Source organism: Cyprinodon tularosa, unplaced genomic scaffold (assembly GCF_016077235.1).
Source record: "Cyprinodon tularosa strain WSP-4 unplaced genomic scaffold, ASM1607723v1 ctg28, whole genome shotgun sequence".
Classification (NCBI taxonomy): domain Eukaryota; kingdom Metazoa; phylum Chordata; class Actinopteri; order Cyprinodontiformes; family Cyprinodontidae; genus Cyprinodon; species Cyprinodon tularosa.
In genome coordinates this window covers 508,002-521,907 of record NW_024038985.1, presented here as the reverse complement: position 1 = coordinate 521,907, position 13,906 = coordinate 508,002, and the positions used below count along the sequence as shown (strand labels likewise).

The 13,906-nt window shown below is 36.7% G+C and overlaps 1 protein-coding gene across 1 annotated transcript; it reads right to left on the bottom strand.

The window, feature by feature from the left end:
- Positions 1-352: 352 nt before the first annotated feature.
- styxl1 (serine/threonine/tyrosine interacting-like 1) lies at positions 353-12,552 on the bottom strand. The gene is made up of 8 exons (XM_038290384.1): positions 12,360-12,552; positions 12,176-12,237; positions 10,028-10,127; positions 9,795-9,928; positions 5,023-5,177; positions 4,849-4,946; positions 2,357-2,469; positions 353-912 (listed from the first exon to the last, which is right to left on the bottom strand). The coding sequence occupies exons 1-8, from the start codon at positions 12,460-12,462 to the stop codon at positions 781-783; spliced, it is 897 nt and encodes a 298-aa protein (XP_038146312.1). The 5' UTR covers positions 12,463-12,552; the 3' UTR covers positions 353-780.
- Positions 12,553-13,906: the final 1,354 nt, after the last annotated feature.

The window sequence follows — 13,906 nt, the reverse complement described above, 5'->3', positions numbered from 1 at the left end:
GATTATAAGTGAGCTCCAGTTTTATAAATACAGGGTTAAAATATGATTTTATTTTGTATTTATTTTTATTCCTACCAACTCCCAGGCAATATATTTATGTTTATTTTTTATTTGAGACTGAAAGTATTTAATGCCTAATAATCAAGTGCCCAAATTTAAAGATTAAGTAAAGCATTTTTTATTTTATAATTAGTAATTGTACGTTCCACTTTTAGACAATCATCAATACTTTAGACTCAGAGAGGGGCTCATGGTAAGACAAAATGATTTTTAAGAAATTAGGGAATATATATATATATATATATATATATATATATATATATATATATACATATATGGATCTCTAAAATCTTTTTTTTTTGAAAGAACAAACAATTCTGATCACAAAAAGAGAAATGATATGTAAAATCTTATGCATCGTAATATTAATTGAGTTGTATTTAGATTTGTCTTTGACTACTTAGAAAATGTTATTAAGGCGAAAATAGTTTGATTCAAAATCTTTATCATGTAAAAGGCTTTAAATTGCTACCATTTTGAAGCAATAAAATTGATAGTAATAATAATGATGATGTAAACTTGTTAGGTTTGTGTCTAAAATGTTCATAATAAATGACGGAATGAAGTTGAAAGTGTTTGTACAAGGTGATAAAAATGTAATAAATTATGATGTCATAGACTTCTTCATAAATTTGCAGAGTTACTTTTTAAAGCAAATGACCAAGAAATTTGCAAAGGTGAAAATACATTTGGCAGATCACAATCTGTTGCATCTTTTCATCAAAACCGGGCTTTTGATAGATCTGTGTGTTTTCTCCCCATGAGGTGTCGCTCCCAGTCACTCAGCTGCTGAAGAAATCCAGTGTTGGGCCTCATGGTGGATTTACATTTTATCATGTGTCTCCAGGCTTTCTGTAAAAAGCAGATAAAAAAAATCATCCTCCATAGATGTTGATTTCCAAAGATTAAACAATATAGCACTTAAAACAAGGAAATTGTTTGGGTTAAAACACCTTTGAGAAGATTTTTCTTTTTTTTAGACTAAGTCCTATTTCATTATATGACCCAATTCAGCTACGTTTATTTATATAGTGGCATAATTACAGATTTAGTCTTGATTTGCTTTTATAAAAAGTAAATAAATAAAATGTTTTATACAAAAAAAAAACTATAGTCTATGCAGACTAATGATGCAAACATGTTCAAAGTAAATACATTTTAATTTTTAACCTAGTGGTTAAACAATGCAGTGAAGCACATCCAGCAGATTGTATTGAGTTGTTGTCTTCAGGTAAATCTCAATCATTACTAGTTCTCTCTGCTGGAGAAACTCCTGGGTTGTAGAAAATCTTTTACTATTAATTTAATGGGGAAATGTTAAAAATCAAACGGAAGGGTAAAAATAGAGGCAAATATTGCAAATTAGATGCTGATACCCCATTTGATCTACAGCATGTGAGGCTATATGATTTAATCTCTCAAGAAATATAAAAATGCAATTGTATTTGCAAAGAGTAGTTTCTTTTTTTATTTTATTGATGTATGGAATAAATACTGACAGGTATGAACAGGATTCTATGTTCTGTGCTCAACAGCTGCCGTTTTGTCTCTACACCTCAAAGTGTTGTCCCAATTATGCATAGATGACCAAGAATAGATAAAAATGAAACACTCGCAGGATTTTCTAACTATGTGTTTAACAAGTGTGTTGGGACAGTTTGGAAAAAACGAAATAAATCAGTTGTACATTAATGGGCTGATAGATCCCAGGGCTACAAATAACACGATAATGTTAAACTATACAGAGAAGTGACGGTTGAAAAGGGAAAATGCCTTGACTCTGGATTGCAAGGCCCCAGTGGGGGCACAAGTGCTCTAAAATAAATAAATAAATAAATAAATAAATAAAACTAGCTATTTTACAGTTGTGCTCTAAATATTTCTTTCATTAATTCCTCTTTATTCCAGCCAATCAAACATTTATTTTAATAATAAATGAGTGTTGAGAATGCAAAAAATGCAACAGAAATTAATTTGAAACTAGTCACTATTGTTATTTTGATTAAGCAAAGTTAGTTGTGTCCTGCAACCATTTTTCTTTCTTTTTTTTTTTTTTGTTATGTTCATTGAGGTTTGATGCTGGTGAAGATTCTCAGTCATCCAGGTCATAGTCATTTAAAAAAAAGTTAAAAACAATCCGCTGGACTTTGTTTTCCAAGTTCAAAGAAATTTCGCTTCCCATCCAGGAAGCTTTTTCACATTTTAAATTGAAAAAGCTTCCTGCATGGGAAGCTAAACATCTCCAGTGATTTGTTTTTTAACTTTTTTGGATTGAGGTTTAATGACTTTCACTTTCCTCCAGTGTGTATTTGAAATGGTGCATGAGGAAGGCGATGGCCACAGCGCTGCACCGACTCCTGCCCTGCCTGGAAACTATCAGGACACGACATCCTGCATCTATATGAGAACCTGAACAAGAAAGACAGAAACAGGGAGTCGTGTTACCTGCCAATCAAGCTCTGATCAAATTTTGAATATTAAATCAGAAATTCACTAAATATCTTTCAAAATGTGAAAACGGTTGGCTAAAAATTTCAAGACAGGAACTAAAAACTAACAAACTATGATAAAACTTCAACATTAGGGACCACAAACATTGAAATGTGCAAATGCTGTAATATCAGGACTAATTAGAATAGAATAGAATGGAATAGAATAGAAAATGCCTTTATTGTCCCACCATGCGAAAATTGTGATGTTTACAGTAGCAAAAAGATTACAGAAAAAATTGTCACATAAATTAGAAAAATGTATAAGAATAACATAATAGTGAAAATTTAAAAGATAAACAATAAAATACAGACTGTAAAGTGTTTTAACAATATATAGAACAACATGCAAACAAACAATATATAACAGATCTAAGTTTGAAATCTAAAGTTAGCACACAGCTTCAGTCGCTTCAGCTAGTAACCACTGATCAGGCCCGAAATCTAGGTGTAGTGCTGGATTCAGACTTGAACCTCCAAAAGCATTTAAAGACAATTACAAGGTCGGCTTTCTATCACCTGAAGAACGTTTCCAGGATTAAAGGACTAATGTCTCAGCATGATCTGGAAAAACTAATCCATGCGTTTATTTTTAGTCAAATTGATTATTGAAAGCCCTTTGGGAAACTCCTCCAACTCCCATTGTCATTGTGACACAGCGCACACAAGTGAACACTGCACACCATGAAATTGCATTTATGCCTCACCCGTGCAAGGGGGCAGCCCTCAATGGCGCCCCAAGGGAGCAGTGTGGCAGGACGGTACCATGCTCAGGGTACCTCAGTCATGGAGGAGGATGGGGGAGAGCGCTGGTTAATTACTCCCCCCACCAACCTGGCGGGTCGGGAGTCGAACCGGTAACCTTTGGGATCCAAGTCTGACACCCTAACCGCTCACCCACGACTGCCTCCAACGGTGTCTTCACAGGTCTGCCTAAAAAGTGGATCAGACAGCTGCAGCTGATCCAGAACGCTGCTGCCCGTGTCCTCACTAAGACTAAAAAAGTAGAGCACATCACCCTGGTTCTAAAGTCCTCACACTGGCTCCCTGTATCTCAGAGAATAGACTTTAAAATACTTCTGTTAGTGTATACATCTCTGAATGGCTTAGCACCTAAATACATCACAGACTTGCTATCAGTGTATCAACCCTCCAGACCACTCAGGTCTTCTGGCTCCAGCCTGCTCTGCATACCTAGAACCAGAACTAAACATGGAGAAGCAGCATTTAGTTCCTATGCTCCACTTATCTGGAACTTCCAGAAAACTGTAAAAGTGCGGAAAGCCTGAGTTCCTTTAAATCAAGACTAAAAACACATTTGTTTAGGATTGCCTTCGACTGTTCTAGTTAAACAGTTCAACTAAAACATATTTTCTTTAGTCCAACTGTTTTTAATATTCTTTTTTGTTTCTGCATTTTTTATTTTTTTTTTTTTTCCTACTTGCTTTGATTCTGTTTTGTCTTCCTGTATTTTAATCATGTAAAGCCATTTGCATTGTCTTTGTACTGATTTGTGCTATACAAATAAATTTGCCTTGCCTTGCCTTGCCTAACAAAAACTTACTCCAGGGGGCAGAATGTAACCACGACTGTTTAGCTCTAGCAGTGGAAAAAAATAAAATCTCAACAAGTAATTTTTTTCTTAAAATAAGTGCATTTTTTCTTGAATTGAGGAGGTAAGAGTGAAACACAAATGACAATTTACATTTGAAATAAGTAAAAAAAAAATTACATTGTCTTATTTCAAGTGCATATTATCTAATTATCCTATTTTAAGAGTAGAAATACTCATTCCATTGTCAGATCATCTTATTTTCCTACTCAATTTAGGGGTAAATACACTCAATTTGAGAAATGTTGACTTATTTCTAGGTTGTTTTTGCAGTGAGTGAATACATCGTTGTGGTTTATTATCAATTTTACTCTTGATAACTTAAAGCAAAATCCAACACCCACTGCAGTCATGTGACATATTGGGTTTGTGTTTGTTTTTATACTATCTTATTCAAACCGCACAACCATAGAAAAGTATTTAAAACCACTTTAAGTGATAATGATACTGCATTGGCTTTACTTTAATGATCCATTAATGTTTGGTTGGACAAACAGGAAAAAATTGCCCTCTTTGCTATGATGCCGCTAAATAAAAACATGTTCAACTAACTGCCTTCTGGAGTTAGAGTCTAATTCATCTACACAGAAATGCAGCTGATCTGCATTTATGTGTAAAATATAGTCTTACTAGCAATAAATGGGTCTGGGTTAAGCCTGCTGTGAAGCCAGCATGTCCAGTACTCACTAATAAAGCTGCATATTTCTTGGAAGTTTGAATATAAATCCGACTCTACGTCGTCGTCCAGCGGGATGTCGAGGGTTGTGTGGGTCCCACTTAAAGACCTGAAAATTAATACATATATAAACACAATATATAAAGAAACTTGGAAAATGTCTTTTAGTTCGGAACTTGTCTTACTCTACAGAGTCAGTCGGAGTAAAATGTGAGATGTTGACCGTAGCGCTGATTTTCAGGTCCTTCAGGGTATTTGGATCCTGCCATTGGTTCTGGTCCCCCATATACAGCAGTCCAGCTATAATTTCCACTGGATAAATCTTGAAGTTTTCCAGCTCCTTAGATTAGTTAAAAAATATATTCAACTTTAATAGGCTGTCTGTTATTATCCCTCACAATAAAACTTAAGAGAGCGAATACTGACAGAAAATAAACCACTACCTTTAACCCCTTAACCCTTTAAAGCCCGATCCAAGAATAAAACAAAACAGAAAATTACTTTTTTTTGGTTTGAAGTCCTTATTTGGCCTTTTAACAAAATATGTAAAAAGAAAAAACTGAAAATTTCTTTTGATATTACTAATTTATTACTATGCGATACGTCAAGATTATTTTTTATGTAGTCTTCTGCCCTCTGTTATCAGGTATATCTGATTGTGAACAATAGGATTTTGAGCAAAGTTTTTACCATTAAATTATGCAAAAGGTGTCAGACGCAAAACATTTCAGAAACCGTATGAATCAAATATGATACATTTGGCATTACAGGGTTAAGCCCAGAGGGTCTTGGGAGCAAATTCAACCTGAATTTAGATATGTGAATTAAAGCAAGTCCAGCTCCCAAAATATAAATTGGAAATACAGTTGTTTGTATTTGTATGACAGAAAGGCATTGAGGAATATTTTTCGGGTGGAGCCGCTATTTTAAATGACACCATGTCTGATTTATAGGCTATTAAAGAATGAAAAAATTAAAAAATATTTAGCCTCGCCCAATTTTTTTCCTCAATAAACACTAAAAAACACCTTGAAATCCCAATTGAAACTCCTGATGAACTCTCAGACTTTATAGATCCATATCTTAAAGTCATGCAAATTTGAACTAAATAAGTTGAAGCGTGTTTGTTCCACAGAGGTTTTAGTGGGCAGTGTGCTAGGAGAAAATATCATTTTCGCACAATACTAAAAGTGCAAAAAAAAGCATTTTTCTGACTTATAATCTGGTCAGAAAAATATGCACATTTCCATTATTGGAGACCTTCTGCATAAGAAAAATGCCTTCGCTCCTAAGATTTAGCCGTTCATTCATTGAAATTTACCAACAATATCACAAACCAGAATAACAGAGCAAGCTTAGGTAACGCATGCCGGTTCCAACACCTGAAATGGTCGCACAATGACCTCCGACCCCTCCTTTGAAAGGTCTGAGCCTCTAGTTTTCAATGCTGGTGGCTATTAGAGGGTGTAGCTAAAAATTTATACCTGCTGTTGCATTTCTCCCACAGAGTCACACATGTCAGGTGGAATTTTAAATCAAATTTTATTTGTTTACACAGCTATAAAACAAAGTACATGTGAAAAAATAATTTTGAAACATGTCTTAGAAATTTCAAAGCTCCATTTGAAAGTTATGTGGATGAAACATCATGTGACTGTGTTTTGGCCTTTTTTATAAATAGATAAACATGAGTAGGTGCCAGTTGTTATCTGTACAGGGCTGGCCAGACTTAAGAAGTAATTAAATCTTTATAGCCTTGGAGAATCATTTGATGCACATCATTTGAAAGTTGAAGGGGGTATGTCTGGATTTGTAATCAGTATTTAGCAACAAGGGGTTTCCAGGTCCAGTCTTCCAGTGCTAGTATCCCGCTAACCTTTAGAAGCAGCCCTGCTCTGACACACCTGAACCAAAATGACGGGATTCTTTCAACAGGATCCAGTCATTCAGCTGTACTGGAGCAGGGATGACTGTAAAGACAACTGTCTCTCCCTAGAGACTGGACTTCAGCGACTCGCAGGGGGAGATTTACCATTAGGCAATACCAGGAAGTTGCCTAGGGCCCTAATTTCCTGGGGGCCTCATAAAACTATGTTTACATTTATTATTAATACAACTGTTCCTTATTTGTGCACATTAATTATGTTTTTGATAAAAATCCTTTCGCTAAAATACCATCAGAACGCTTATAGTATTAAGTGTGTCTCATCCTTCCCCTTCAGTGTCCACCATATTGGATCAGTCCATTTGCTGCACATGTTCAGAAAGGTCCAAACAGACAGCAGCAAATCATTTGAAAACAAACCATGCAAAGAGCAGTGTTGCTAACTTAGCGCTTTAGTCGCTAAATTTAGCCACTTTTCAGACGCCTCTAGCACCAAAAAAGTGCGTAACACCAAACCTTTTTTCTGCTACTGGAGACTTTGGAGACAACATCTAAAAGCAGCGAACTCTGCTCTCCAGAGCGAGTAGATTGGTAACCCCGCCTCCTGCTCTCCTCTATCTTGTCTGCTGTCATGATTCATGCAGCTATTATTTCATCCAAATGAAAAATGGAGAACAGAGAAGCAGATCATGGCTTGTCTACAGTGAAAAGAAGGACTGGGTTATTTACTTTGGCCTTTTTGGAAACACAGGAAGGAGCAATCAGCTAAGTGAGCTTAGTGCGTGGAAAAAATCTTTCATTCCTTTAGAGACAGCATGAAAAGTCAGCTGAGTACAAAACATAGAGAGGAAAACAAGAAGAAAAGGGACAAGAAGAGAGGGACACAACCTAGAACAGATAATGGATGTCTATTCTATTAACATTTCTCTATCTGGAGAATGGGGCTGTTTTATGCGTTGTCTTCTCCATTCAGAGGGGCCCCTGCCTGTCTTTCCCTGGGGCCCCACATTTCCTATATCCACCCCTGCATTTACCTGCACATAGCAGCTTTAACTGGAATGAAACGCAGCCCTTCCTTCATTTCTCCAACAACAGGGATCAAGGTGTAATAGAAAACAGGGAGAGATGGTCAAAGGTGAAGCTAAGCCCATTTTCCTTAATTTTTTTCTTTATTATTTAGTTAAATCCATTAAAATGCAAAGCATTGTTAGGAGACACATTTTAGGTTTTCTCTTAATTTGAAAAATATACATCTGAAGCGTTAAAACAAAGAACTATATTCTAACTGGTTCGAAGGAAACATGAGGCCAAAATGTCTAAACTTTGTGCAAAAAATAAGAAAATAAAAACAGTTTGAATGGATTTGCTGCTTCCATAGGATTAAAGGGAAAGCTGAGGTCAGTTGCTGCTGATCAGATGCACTTCATTAACTAATTATCATTGAGGCTATCTCCATTAAGCAGGCGTCTTCATAGTTAGGCGCTCTGAAGCACACATGCACAGACTAACAACACACACAGTTAGAAAACAGCAACGCTTTCTGCATCAATCAATCTGAAAAGAGTTAGAAACAAACATGCTGACGTCGTTCCTTCTGCAACCAGAATAATTGTGCATTAGAAGGAAACTATATAAGACAGCAGCCACTTGTTTCTCAAGAGCTGACATCTTAGCAAATTACCGCCATGCGTGGTGCATTGCTCAGAGAAGTGACAATAATAGATGATTAGAAAAAGATCAACAAGCGCGACTCTCTGTCTGAAGAGCACCGGCAACAATATGGTTACAAACACTTTAAAAACTATTTGGTTCAGTCAATTTTGACCAACATTTTTAGAGTGAAATGTGAGGTTATCCCTGCTGGTGGAAACTGGCTCAGCAGTAGGGGTGGGCAAAGAAGTCACGATGCGATTCTATCACGATGCATCACGATACTTGAAATTCTATTCTATTCTATTAACATTTCTCTATCTGTAGAATGGGTCTGTTTTGTGTGCTGTCTTCTAATTTCAGGGGCCCCCTGTCTGTCTTTGCCTAGGGCCCCAAATTTCCTAAATCTTCCCCTGGCGCTGTGTGTGTAAATTATCCCACATGTTCATAACCCTTCAAATGTTTCACATTTTCTTATGTTACTACCAATATCTTCAATGTATTTTATTGGGATTTTGTGCAGTAGATCACCATAAAGAAAAGAATATTATGGATTATGTTCAACATTTTCTAAAATTACACAAAGTCTGAATAAACTATTTTCATTTGCATTACAGCTGCAACTTTTTTAGGGATTGTCTCAACCAGCTTTAGACATGTAGTAACAGAATTTACAAGCCTTTTAATTTATAAATTTCAGATTACAAGCAGATTCTGTTTCATTTAGATCAGGCCTCGAAATTAATTACTTATTTTATTTATTTATTTATTTGACAGTGTACAATAAACATGTCTGCAAATGCACTAGAAATAGCCAAAAGGCTATTTTCATCTGTTGCCCCTGAACAGATCTTACTATTTTCTACCTAAAAACACAACAGTAAGAATTTTTCAATGAAAAATACAAATATAAAAAGTAATAAAAACAACTATAACTCTTCAAAACTTGCTTAATTGAATAGGTTAATATATATATATATATATATATATATATATATATATATATATATATATATATATATATATATATATATATATATATATATATATATAAATATATATATATATATAATACACACAGTAAAGACACAAGTAGCAGCACTTCTGAAGCTAACAAGTGGAATCAAATTTTATCTAGAGAAATTAGAAGAAAGGTTACCCAAAAAGAAACACATGCAGCTATTAACACTTTTTTGTGTTGGTCTGTTGCATGAAATCCAAATAACATTCTTTGAAGTGTGTGGATGTGAAGTGACAGATAGGAGGAGTTCAAGGTGAAATACTTTTGGAAGGTCAGTGTTTAAAGGATGGGACTGCAATGGTGTTCTTGTTTCTAAACTTTTTAAAAGTCACCTAATAAATACTGAAGTCCTGAATGAGAGATGAGTAAAAGTAAGGTTGCTTGTGTTTGTTGAGTTTTACCGTGATGGTGTAAAAGATCTTCTCGGTCCTTAAAAATGGATACAGAGCAGAGAACCTCTGAAAGCCTCCTTTCAGTATTTTTACTGGAGTGGAGCTGGATTTTGCCACTACATTGGCACAGGCAACTGCTCTTCCTAAATATTACAGAAGAGAGCAGGGCTGATATATTTGACTGTTTGTAGGAAAAAAAAGTATATCATAACATATTGAGTATTATTTTATAGAGAACATACCTTGTTCCTTTAAAGAGCTTGTGTTGCTGTCATAGACAACAATGTGTCGCATGCTCTCAATCTCCACCGTATATGGCAAGAGGAAGGAACCTTTTGCAACCTGCAGGTATTTATTAGGATAATTTGTGTTAAAAACACTCCCTATAGTAGGAGATACAGAAAAATACATAAATAAATAAAATAGATAAATTTAAATTAAAGTTTTTTCCTTCAATATCCCCAGGTGTTTGGGGTTTTGATGTGTGTCATTTATTAAAGGAAAAGTCAGTTCAGCAAGGAATAACCAATGGATCATTATTTATGCCTAAAACTAACACGTTCAAAGAGATTTCATGAATTTGGCGTTAATCAGTAAAAAGATAAAAATTATTAACTTTTGTCTTGATCAGAGTCTGGAAGCGGCCATTTTTGTCCAAGTATAGTAACCCCTCCCTCCTGCCATCTTCCAGCAGTGACGTCACGGTGCGGTAAGCCTAGCTTACCAAAAAAGAAAGAGTTATTCCACCTTTCTGATTCCTGATCCTCCACGGACGGGTTGGTCGTTGGATCGCCAACTTGAAGAGGGAGGATTTGCCATCGAACTTCTGGCCAGAGAAAAAACCCGTAATATGTAGCCAACATTTGGAAGAAGAATGTTTTCAAGATGACTTGGATAATAGCGCGTTGTGACAAACACCAGATACAGCACTGGGACTTGATCAACAGCCGATACCGCACAGTGACGTCACAAACCAGTAGGTGGCAGTAGTGTTCTTTGACAAACATGGATGCCTCCAGTAAAGCACATTCAAATGAAAAATACTCTCAATTAAAAACACTTAATCATTTATTGAACAGTATGTCATAATTTCATATTTAAAGTACTTTTAGAAGTTTGTATTCTGAATGTGACCCGTCTTTTCCTTTAACATTTCTTTGTCTATTAAAGTTACATAAAGTCTTGCCATATTCTGATGTTTAGTTTCATTTTTTTTTAACCAATAAGGGCTTCCCATATAGGTTGATGCATTTCTCTTTAGTCTCTTAAACTGTGTTCAAATTGTGTTCAAGTCTGCATCCTTTGAAGACCAAATCTATAAGTAGATTACGTCATAGCAAGGCAACAATGGCTATTTAAATTCATAGGCCCCACTAAACATGGTCGTCAACTATGTCCGTCTTCCCAGATTAGTAGGTATTCATTAACCTGACTCTGCCAGATGGATTTGCTCCGCATATCCATCTGGAAACCTTCCGTAGAAGTAATTTTGGGAAGGGGTGAAAATACTGGTTAGCTGATTGGCCTATGTTGGTGATAGACGGGCCAAATAAACCAATCAGATCAACGAAGCATATAATGTGCTAACAGAGCGATGACGAAGAGGAGCCAATTGATAGATCAAACTCTTGCCGAAACCAGATGGGAGAAGAGCAAAAACATCTTTTCCTCTGAGAAAAGCCTCCAGAGCAGTGTTTTGCTCTTCTTTCAGTGAAGAAATACTCTGTAATTCCGATAAAACTTGCTCGATAGCCACGGTAACGCTAGTTTCATCGGCTGAAGCCGCCATGTTCTTTAGACTAAACTGTCGCGCTTCTCGTTGCGTCACACCTCAACCCGCCTCAAAGCCAACGCTGATTGGACGTTCGTTTGGTGAACGGCTCCAAATTTTCTTTAACGGAGAGTCTCCAGACTGATCTGCGAGTGAAACCTTCAGATCAGGATGGTCTCACAAGGCTAGGTATTCATTGCATCCCACATTATCTCCTGATTCATTAAGGGTTGAAGAAGGTTGTTCAAACAAACTGTTAACTTGGAGTTAGTTCCCACTGCATACGCTGCCTGCTCAACTCAACAGGCTGAACAGAATGCCTGATCCAGGAACAAGCTTTACCGCTTCCCCCTGGGCTTAATACAGATATGATTCAATCAGATGATATTGGCTTCTAGTCAACAGCAGTTAATCTGAGGTCAGTGGGAACATCTCCAGAAGGCTAGATCATCCATTTCGCAGCTGGTATTTGCAGTTTGCATGTCCTTCAAAACATCCAACCCCTGAATTTGAACGCCGCTTTAGTTTTAGTATCTTGGAATGTTATTTTACTTGAAATATCAGAGATGAAATTCCGAAAATGTTATACCAAGTGATATGAGGAGCTTTTAGTGCATACCATTTTCACATTTTTGGCTGTCACAATATGACTTGTGTTGTAGTCTTGGGTTTCCTGGGCGTCTATAAAAGAAAGTTTATTTCTGATTTCAATAACGAAACCAAGATTTTATAAAGGGAATAAAAAATAAAAAATAAAAAAAACAGATCAGAAAAGTTGACAAAGTAAACAACTAAAAACTCACCAATCAGACAGAAGTAGTTGATCTCTGACAGCCTGGACACACAGCGGCACTGGTTGAGGAGATTATAGAGCTCAACAGGTTCACACATGGTGATATGGGCCATGGCAGCAGGGGGGGTACAAAAGAAATCTGAAAAAAAAATGTCAACAAGTGAGCATGGTTTCTTCAATGTGGAGGGTTTCTTTTTTGTTGTTTGGTTGCTTTCTGTTGCTAAGCAACACAGAACTAGCCCTCATTGGTTGCTGTTGATGATGTAACCTTAAAGGGACCATATCCTGATTCCTAATAATGAAACATTTTATTCCTGGTGAATAGATGAATGGTTTAAAAGGATTAAATTCATAATTTTAGTCTGATTATCAGCCTCTTATGCTGGTTCTAACAGGCTTTCTTCCAGGAGTGTTTTACATTTAGCTCCATCCATCTTCTTCTTTAATCTAACATGCATGCTTTTTCCTGCTGAAGAAAAAACATTACACAGAATAGCTTCACAGATACTTACTAAAATGCTTTTTTTATTGTTTTTTTTTTTTTATGTGCCTTTTAATCACGGGCGGATATAGGAAATTTGGGGCCCTAGGCAATGACAGGCAGGGGGAGAATACAACACATTTGTCATCATGTTTTTAAGAGATCTGACCCACATGCAGGAAACCACTCAGAGAACCAAAGGAAAAGTTGAACAGGTTTGTTAAAATAATAAATCAGGTTGGTGCAGCAGAACTGGAAGTGAGAAGGGAAGTTCAGAGGTAAGTTCAGGGACCGTGGGAACTTTGAACAACGTCTTGCAAAAATCAGAGATAAACGGGACTCACGTTAGTAGAAAAAGGCTCTCTTCCCAGAATCCAGTCGGTGTGGGCTTATCCAGTGATTGGGGGGCTCATTTGAGGGCAGACAGGTTTTTGGTTAGGTTGGTTTCTTGAGGAGCAATGGAGCGGACTGCCACTTCGATTTCCAGGAGAACTTGAATGGGTCGTGTGGAGATTAATCCCCTGCTCAGTGTGAAGCTCAAAACAATGCTTCCAGCGGTAGAAGGCCAAAAAATCCAGTTTGCAGGATGACTTCCTGCCGAAAAGGCAAAAACAAAAAACAAGTTTAGACTCAGAAAAAAACTCAGCTTGGCAAGAGTATCTAAAACTGGCAAACACTCTGGCAACGAGGTAGTGGCAGTCCACTGCTTAAGAATTCCTCAGTAATGAGCCAACCAGCCGCAGGTGTGTGGAAGGGCCAACGACAACAGGGCGCCACCTGGTGGTGGAGGGAGAGAACACAAAAAGACATACACAGCCCACACACACTGGATTCCTAACAACATAAAACAGAGACATTCTACAGTTAATAGAATAGACATCCATTATCTGTTCTAGGTTTTGTCCCTCTCTTCTTGTCCCTTTTCTTCTTGTTTTCCTCTCTATGTTTTATACTCAGCTGACTTTTCATGCTGTCTCTAAAGGAATGAAAGATTTTTTCCAAGCACTAAGCTCACTTAGCTGATTGCTCCTTCCTGTGTTTCCAAAAAGGCCAAAGTAAATAACCCAGTCCTTCTT

Coding starts and splice junctions, on each gene's coding strand:
- styxl1 (XM_038290384.1), bottom strand. CDS start 12,462: ATGGCCCATATCACCATGTGTGAACCTGTTGAGCTCTATAATCTCCTC. Junction 5,178..9,794: donor AGATCTTTTACACCATCACG/GTAAAACTCAAC, acceptor AACTAATCTAAG/GAGCTGGAAAACTTCAAGAT. Junction 4,947..5,022: donor ACTCCGACTGACTCTGTAGA/GTAAGACAAGTT, acceptor ATTAATTTTCAG/GTCTTTAAGTGGGACCCACA.